This window comes from Cryptomeria japonica, chromosome 7 (genome assembly GCF_030272615.1).
Source record: "Cryptomeria japonica chromosome 7, Sugi_1.0, whole genome shotgun sequence".
NCBI lineage: Eukaryota > Viridiplantae > Streptophyta > Pinopsida > Cupressales > Cupressaceae > Cryptomeria > Cryptomeria japonica.
In genome coordinates, this window is record NC_081411.1 from 233,847,499 (window position 1) to 233,856,830 (window position 9,332).

The following is a 9,332-nucleotide window of genomic DNA, read 5'->3' on the forward strand; positions in this document are numbered from 1 at the left end:
GTCAAAGGAGTCCAAGGATACCATTTCCAGTCTTTCCACCAAGGTCTGACAAACCAAATAGCAAGATTATGAAGTAAATTTGAGGGTAGGGCCGAGACCAGAAGGTCATAAGTCTATCGATCTGGCCAAGATAGGTGAAACTGGACCTGGAGGTCTTCCCATGACTGGAGGCTCATAGAAGCTCTGGAAAATAGATCCTTAGGTGTTCTAATGCTGGGTTTGTGAAAACGCAAAGCACTGACACCCTGGATTTTGGCCAAAGGTAACCCTTGTACCTGAAAAAGAGGTGACCACCTGAGGTTGTGTTGATTCATGGATAATCCATCTCGAAAGCCATCATCGGCCCATCAGAGCCAAGGCTTGATAGCTTCCCAAGCACGCTGGATGCTTTTGCCACAAAAGTACCCTAGATTTGAACAGGGTCTTTCATAGTGAGCAGGGTTTGCAAGCCAATCCCCTTCCAAGCTGGCCTTTTGGTAGGAAAGCCTTAAGAAATACAATACAGAAAAATAATATTCTAGGCCTCATTGCCAGATAAGGGTCTGATAACCCATTTAGCACAACACTAGCTCTTCATTCTAGGTAGAAATAAGGCCGAGCCCTTTGGATTCCTTGGGAAGACAATAGTATTCCCAAGCAACCCTATGAAAACCATGATGGTTAGAACCAGAGTCCCAGAGAAAGGCCCGTAGAAGTCTTTCCAACTTCATGTAAGAGGCCTTAGAAGGAGCCCAACATGAGGAGTAGTAGACATGGGTGGCGGCCAACACTTTGGAGCAAACTTGGAATTGACCAGCCAAAGACAGAGGCTTGGTGATCCTATAGGCAAGCTTTTTCTCGATCCTGGCTAAAACCGCATTCCAGAGATTCGAAGGCGAAGCTTGGAAGGCAAAAGGAATCAATTTTGCTAAATTTTGCCATGTTGAAGCCATTTCCAGTCATATTGGAGGATCCAAGGTGGAACAGGAAGAAAAGACTGCCTATAACATTGAGTCTTGTGCCATTGAATGGCCGAACCAGAAGCCAAGCAAAAGGTGTTTAGACACTGAAGAATGGCCTGCACATTATCTTTGTCCTCAATGAGAGTGAGAAAGGAATCATCTGCAAAGTGGCTATTGACAGGTTGAGAAGGTGACTCAGGCAGGGAGATGCCACGGGCATGCCAAACAAAGATAGCATTAGCATGTAAGTAACCAAACCCTTCCGCTGCAAGAACATATAAAGCAGGAGCCAAAGGACAACCTTGGTGAATGGATCTAAAAAGGCCAAAAGCCTCAGACTGCCGGCCATTAATGGTGATGCAAGTGGAGGCATCTCTAAATAACATCTGGATAGATTAGATGAATTGGGGACCAAAGACAAGGGCTTTGAGCATAGCCAAGATAAAAGGCCACTCAATGCGATCATATGCTTTTACAAAGTCAATCTTGAGAAAGATTGCCCACTGTTGAGAGTGTCTGGGCCAATCCATCCGTTCCTAAACAACAATAATATTGTCTAGAATAAACATTAATTTAATAAAACTAGTCTATTCTGGACAGACAACAAGAGGCAGGAGATGGCAAATCTTGAGACCCAAAGCTTTGGCAATGATGTTATAAGAGACATTGAGAAAAGTAATAGGCCACCAATTGCAAATGTCCTCTGAATCCCCAGCCTTAGGGATAAATTTAATGTTTCCTTAGTTAATCATTTTTCCCAAGGATCAAGAATGAAAAGCTTCCAAATAGACCTTATGGAGATCAGGACCAATACAAGGCCAAAGAGCTTTGTAGAATTCACTGGGGAAGCCATCACAGCCCGGGGCTTTGTCATTTGCCATAGATAAAGCAGCTTCCTTAAGATTATCAATGGTTAGTAAGAGATCACAAAAGGCTTGTTGAGAGTCAAAAAGCCATTTGGGAACTACAGCTAAGAAGTCTTGCAAGGATTGGGTTCTAGCTAGAGAGTCTTCCTGTGCTGTGAACACCTTCTCATAGTGACAAACAAAGGCTTGCAATATGTCAGGAAATTCAGTGAGAAGAGTCGGCCCCTCTTTGATATTCTTAATCCCTACAGAGGTATGGCAGGCATGTAGAGCCAGGAAGAATTCCTTAGAAGCCCTATTTCCCACCTTCAGCTAATGTAACCTAGCTTTGATTTGAGCTCCTCTGGCAGAGTGGCTATCAGCAACTTATTTCTGATGGCAGAGTTGGGCTAAACGGAGTTGTAGGGTAGAATCAAAAGGATTCAAGGCTAGAGATTTTGTGGCAACACAAAGAGCTTTGGTGGTCACATCATATGACCACCTATAGTAGATAGTGAGCTATTTACCATAAATGCAGACAAACCTCGCAGAGTGGGTAATTGCGTCATGCCACCACATAGTCCAACCAGTGTGATGATGGGGCCTTGTCTCTAAATTCCAAACCCTTTGAATGTGGGCCATTATGGACTAATGGTGCAGGAAAGATGTGTTAAGGTAGAACTACATTTTGGAAGGATGTTGCCTAGTATTCTACCATTCAATGCTAAAATTTATGTGGAAGTGGTCGTACAACATCACATCAACAAGAGGAGTGACGGGCATATCATGATCTTCAAAAAAGGAGAAAACGTTTGTGTAGATATCATAGGATGATCAAGCCTTTTAAGAATTCTGTCAGAGCCAGCTTTGAAAATAGACCAAGTGTGCTAGACCCCACCAAGGTAGCGACGGTTGGTGTTGGGGTCAAAAAGACCCAATTTATTGCGCATATAGTACCAGGCTTCCCACTCACCAGCTGTCCAATGGAAAGGCAAAAAATCCATCCTTATCAGATGCCACCTCAACCATATTGAAGTCCCCACACATGACCCAAGTGGCAAGTGGTAGATTGTCCACAATCCACTACTAGAGGTATGATCTATCAACTGAATAATTATGAGCATAAACATTAACGATCCCAATGAAATGATTATCAATTGAAAGCAAAACCCAGACAACATGTTGTACCAGATCAAAGCCATGAGAGATGACTATAGAGCACCATTGAGGTGAGATGAGAGTAACAAATTCACCTCGAATAGCTTCATGTTGGGAAGCAAAAATAAGGCTATCCAACCAAATAACACGACATGCAACATTTTGCATGAAACCTGGAATTTTGACTCCCTGGAGGCAAAGAACATGTAGGCCTACAATACGTTGATGAACATCTTGAACAAAATAGTTTTTGGAGAGGTCAGTGAGACCTCGAACATTCCATGAGATGTAATTCATGAAAAAATCAACATATCTTCCTCGTCCCCAAGAGAGGAGAAGCTATTGCGCAAAAAATCTGGGTCCCCACTAGAGATAACTCGTCATTTTTCTGAACCACCATCTACAATCTTAACATGCCTAGAATGGATGCGAGAGCGGCGTAGAGAGTGTGGAGCAGAAATCACAGATACAGCCTGAGGAGTGCACACCCAAGGAGGGTGAGAAACACCCTCAGAAGAGGCCTTCCCCTGCTAGTTAGGGTTTGAAATTGAAGTACAAACCGCCTGGGAAGATGAAGACTGCGAAGGAGGATCCTCCATCGGTTGAGAACTGGAAACGACAGGAGTATTTTGGGTCGAAGCCGTAGAGATTTTACCTTTATGAACAATATTGGTCCATTCATCCTTCTTAGCTCCCTCCACAGGTTGAGGGACAGACTCCTTAATAAGGGGTTTTAATTTTAATGTAGCCAAGGGACAATCCCTGATCTTGTGATCTGCTATCTAGCACCGATAACAAGTGTTGGGTAGGTTCAAATAAACCACCTTTTGGGTGAAGGTGTTGCCTCCCACTTGAATATCAATAGTTTCTTTCAAGTTGTGAGAAAGGTCAACCTCAACACATACCCTCTTTTGAGGGCGAGCATTAAAAAAATGGTCTGGCTCAAGGTAAACAACTTTGCCAACAGACTGAGCAATGGTTTGCATGAAAGGAAAAAAGGGCAAAGGAAGACGAGGGAACTCAACCCAGAGTGGAACTCGCAAGTTTTTGTCATCTGAGATAGATAAGTCGCTAGACCATCATTGAAAAACCAGGAGGGAAGACGTAATGGTCCAAAGCCCATGGGAGAGAATAGCCTATACATGGGAAGGGTTTGAAAAGTGCAACAAAAAACAACCTTTCATGAGACTTTGGATGCCATCAAGCAGAACTCTATGAGGAGACCAAGCTTTTGCGACCCAATCACGAAGCATGCTTTCAGGAGGGATCCTACCCACAAAATAACCTATCAAAGTACGTTTTTCAAGCCAATCACAAGCATTATCAAAATCTTGAACAAGAAGTACAACATCAAGCGAGGACATACCTCGTGAAACACTTTTGGAACAAATTTGTGAGGGCGTTTGTTCAGGGGCACCATGAGGTTCCATTGCAACAACTTCAGCACCAACATCAACTGTTGGGCTAAAGTTGGTCGAAGCTATATTAAACATAAAAATCCCATAGTAAATGCGGTCTGAAACAAGCAAGACGTAATACGCAACCTCAAACCCTAGCCAGTTTCATGCGGAATATTTTAGTTCACAATCCCAACACAATTTGATTCCTTGTTTTAAACAAAATTAAACTAGCAATTGCATGTTTTTTTTGCGTTCACGGAGAAAAAAATTTATTTGCTTTGTTGTTGTGAGGCAATTTACATGCAATCGGCTCTTTCATTTATTTTCACTTAGCTATCACGCAGTATATATGCCTGCAGTGAATTAATAAACATTTTTTATTATATTCGGATATCTCTCTTTCACCTTCTGTTTTCTTATTTCTTTTAAAACATTTTATAATCTAATAACCTTTCCCTCATCTTAGTTAACTAATTGAATAAATGAATACATGTAAATGTAAATAGTCAAATGAATTTTCCCTCATCTTAGCTAACTAATTGAATAAATGTATACATAGAAATGTAAATAGTCCTATATTAATTAAGTTTTGGAGTAAATATAATGGATGCATATTTAGTTTTAGGAATAATAATGAATGAATGATTATTAAAATGCATTATTTTTTCTTAAAATACTGTGTGTGAAGATGTATGTATATGTCTCTATATGCATATATACATATTCATATACATATACATATATAATTTATTTTGTATTCTATATTAAAGTATAAGTAATTTTAATTTAGATAGAACCCATAGTTTTATGTCACTCCAATGCCACATAGATTGGATCTTTAATACAAAATTTTGATATAACATAGTGCATAGTTGTAAAGATTGTGGCATGATGTAGACATTCATGTAAGTTTTGATAGAAAAAAAATATTTTAAAAAATATTCATCTCTTTAATATAGAAGTAAATTTTAACATCTCCATGAATTGATGAGTGAACAATGCAACTCATTGTAAATTTCATACGAACTAAAAATCGATAATCTATTAGAGCCCTTCTAAGATGTCTAAAATATACACATGTATGAACAAATTAAGGAGACTCACATGTATGTGTATAAATTAAATCTCATCTTTTGCACTTGCATGTTTATAGTTGCTCATATTTTGCTAGTTGAAGTGTTTAAGGTATAGTTCCAACTACCAATATGTTACTGGTTTTGTAATAATGAATAGGATTTTATCTTTTTTAGGTTATGGTAGCCAATGGAATGGTTCCCAATTATTTGAATTTTTCTCTTTGACCCTTAGGGAGCACTTCACTAAACATGTATAGCCTAGAGGAAAAATTACCATTTCTAGTACATTGGCACAATTTTTTTCTATTTGATCATAAGAGCCACCTTATTTCTATGCTAGCCTTTTCCTAGGCTCTAATTTACTTCAATTTAGTAATTACCAAGTATATATCTTCAAGTGCTAACAAATGGTGATATTATTAAATATTTTAGGTATTTCAATTTTATTGAATATTTACAAAGGGCTCAAGAGTAACAACTAAGAAAGTGTAGGACAAAACAACACAACAATAGGCAATCACAAGAGGGAACAAGAATAGGAGGTGTGGAACTAGGTTTTATGTAGGAGATGTTGGCATTGTGTTGTCTTTAATGTCAACCAGTATGGGATGATAACTGACAAGTAAGTGTTGGAGTCATGACCCATCTATAAACAATAAGGAGATCCACTGGTGAGCATATACGAACATGGAGAAGACAAACCAATAGAGTGAATGGTTGTTGGATCACATGGTGTACAGACACAAAACCGGAACATGGAGAAGACAAACCAACATAGTGAATGGTTGCTAGATCACTTGGAGTATGGACACAGAATTGAAAGCAATCCAAGTCAATATGATCTACTAGTAGCGTATATGGATCGATAAGGTCATTAACATTGGTTGTGTGTCTTGTTCGATGAATGAGCTCAAACCAACATAACAAACTAGGTTGAGTTGGATGGTAACTAAGGACGATACATAGATTTCATGTAGCATGCATGTAGTGGCAGGCAAACTGTCCATCAACGTGGTAGATGATGAGTAGGTAGACTTTAAATGAGGAACCCGTAAATCATGGGTTGATCACAAAAGAGTGTGGCTCGAGGCCAATCAAGTTGCAGATGTTTCTTAGTGATGTAGATGAAATAGGTTAATTTGATTTTTGTGCTCTCTTTTCAAAGGAAACAACCGAGGCATTAATAGTGATTGGTAGAACTAGGCCTAAAATCATTTTGCAAGTTGGTAAATGTAGAAAGTGTGTACTAATATCATCAGATTTGGTGGTGTTGATTGTTGTGTTGTAGATCATCGATTGAGAAAAAGAGATCTGATCAGATTTGATATGGATTTGTTCGATGGAGGAAAACCCTACCAGCCGACTTTGAATATTGGTTTTGGTGGGAACATTCTGTTAGGTCCCCAAAACAACTGAGAGGGGGGGGGGGGGTGAATCAGTTGTCAAATGAATTCAAACCAAAATTAACTTAACAAAAACTTAATGCTTGATACCGGTCAACCAAACTTAATGCTGGTAGACAATTTTTCACCTAATTGCAGTACTGGTAAAGATTAATGCATGAAACAGAAAGACAATAACATCCACAACACATAACACCAATATTAGTACATGGAAACCCTGTAAGTGGAAAAACCATGGTGGGAAACCTTACCCACAATCAGATGATACTACTGCAGATAGTATGTGTATACAATAGGGGGTCTACACATGCATAAAGGCCAAGTGCCTAGAGCTCACTACTCAATCACAAATGGGATTCACACTGACTACAATTGGATGGTTAGATCCAATGAAAATGTACTATTCAAAATAGCATCTCCATATGATGGATTCAGTATCGGTTTTGCTCTGATATACCTTCACAAAATCCTTCCTTCAACCTTGAATGATGTTTGCGTGTATAACTCTACTGATATTCACATATACTTTATTACAATCCTTTCCACATTTTCATTCCTTGCTTATTACTTCGATCAAATAAGATCTTACATATATACCGAAGCCTAGGATCAAAATGTGTAGGTCGGCTTTACAAAACATATTACAATAAAAAACAATTTACAAGTAAATCAATAATCGATGCAATATCTGATACAACATGTCGGCTTAATGCATTTACAATAATAATAAATCATCTCCATAGCATGTCATGCTGATCTGGAAAAGATAAGCCTGTCGGTGCTTATCTTGGACCTAGTTGCTGGTAACAGTAAATATGCAAACTCGAATATACAAATGAACAAATCTCCAAGACAAAGTATCCAAATGATGTCTTTGAGATAACCAATTATTTTCCATGTCATTCCAAGTGTCGGTGAACAATATATCCTGGTGGTGAACCAAATACTGTTGACCGTGCATAAGTCACTTGCTTGCTGGTGAACATTGCCAATTCTCCAAGTGCTAATAGGTTGACCAGTTTGATAAGTGTTGACATCAATGAAAAAACCATATCAATATACCCAAAATACCAACAATCTCCCCCTTTGGCATTGATGGCAACACAAGATGGAAAAAACCATCAAAGTGCCAAAATAGAAATGCCAAATACCAAAAACAAACAATCTCCCAAAGAGATCATTAACCAGAAATCAAGATACATAATATCTCTCCCCCTAGGAATAATCTCTTCCCAAAAGAAAAAGATAATGTGTTTTTCCATATCATTCTCTTCCCCTTTGACATCAAATGCCAAAGCAATAAAAAACCAAATACAAAACTTATCACAAAATACCAACTCATTCAATATATCAACTACTCCCCTTGAGAAGTAGCTTTCCTAATCAAAGCCAAAGTAAAAGATTTCTCTATTAGTTCTACTAGTTGATGACAAACATCAACTGTCTAAGTCTCTACCGGTGGGGGTATAACCCCAAGCTGATCTCTGAGATATTCAAAAGTCTCCTTAGGCAAAGGCTTAGTAAAAATATCTCCAATTTATTCTTTAGTATTCACATAAACCAATTTTACTTCTTTTGCTTCAACATTTTCTTTCAGAAAATTCAATTTGATAGAAACATGTTTAGTTTTAGAATGTAGTACCAGATTCTTAGATGTATCAATTGATGTTGTATTATCACAATAGATAGTTATAGGTTCCTTGCATTTTATCTTTATGTCCTTCAACATTTTCTTAAGCCATAATACCTATGTGCAATTAGTTGCTACTGCAACATATTCTAATTCTGCTGTTGATAAAGATGTGCAACTTTGTTTCTTACTCAACCGAGTAATTAATCTGCTTCCAAGAAAAAATGCTCCACCGGTGGTGCTTTTTGTGTCATCTACATCTCCTGCCCAATTTGCATCTGTATATGCACATAATTCAAAATTTTCATCTCTAGGATACCATAAACCAAGATTTGTAGTGCCTTGTAAGTACCGAAAAATCCTTTTTACTGCTGATTCATGATTTTATTTAGGATTACTCTGAAATCTTGAAACAATACAAACTTCATTCATAATATCAGGTCTCGTTTGTGTCAAATACAGTAGACCTCCTATCATAGACTTTTACCTAGTCGGATTAACAGGTGTTGATTCATCCTTTAGTGATAATTTATCAGTTGTAGTCATAGGCGTGCTTACCGGTTTAGAGTTTTACATGCCAAGTTTTTTTAGTAACTCCTTCAAGTACTTAGATTGACTCAAGAATATACCTTTATGAGTCTATGAAATTTGCAATCCTAAAAATAATTTTTTCTCTCCAATCATAGACATTTCAAATTCTTGCTGCATTTTAATAGAAAAGTCTTTACATAATACATCTTCTCCTCCAAAGATTATATCATCAACAAAAACTTCTGTAACCAAGATGTCATCATTAGTCACTTAATAGTATAAGTTGATGTCAGCATTACCTTTAGAAAAACCAATTTCCAAAAGATATTTATCAAATCTAGCATACCA

At 38.0% G+C, this 9,332-nt stretch overlaps 1 protein-coding gene across 1 annotated transcript; it reads right to left on the bottom strand.

Moving 5' to 3' along the window:
* Positions 1 to 907: 907 nt before the first annotated feature.
* LOC131856617 (uncharacterized) lies at positions 908 to 1,327 on the bottom strand. The gene has a single exon (XM_059208464.1). The coding sequence runs from the start codon at positions 1,325 to 1,327 to the stop codon at positions 908 to 910; it is 420 nt and encodes a 139-aa protein (XP_059064447.1).
* Between the last annotated feature and the right edge of the window lie 8,005 nt (positions 1,328 to 9,332).

Coding starts and splice junctions, on each gene's coding strand:
- LOC131856617 (XM_059208464.1), bottom strand. CDS start 1,327: ATGTTATTTAGAGATGCCTCCACTTGCATCACCATTAATGGCCGGCAG.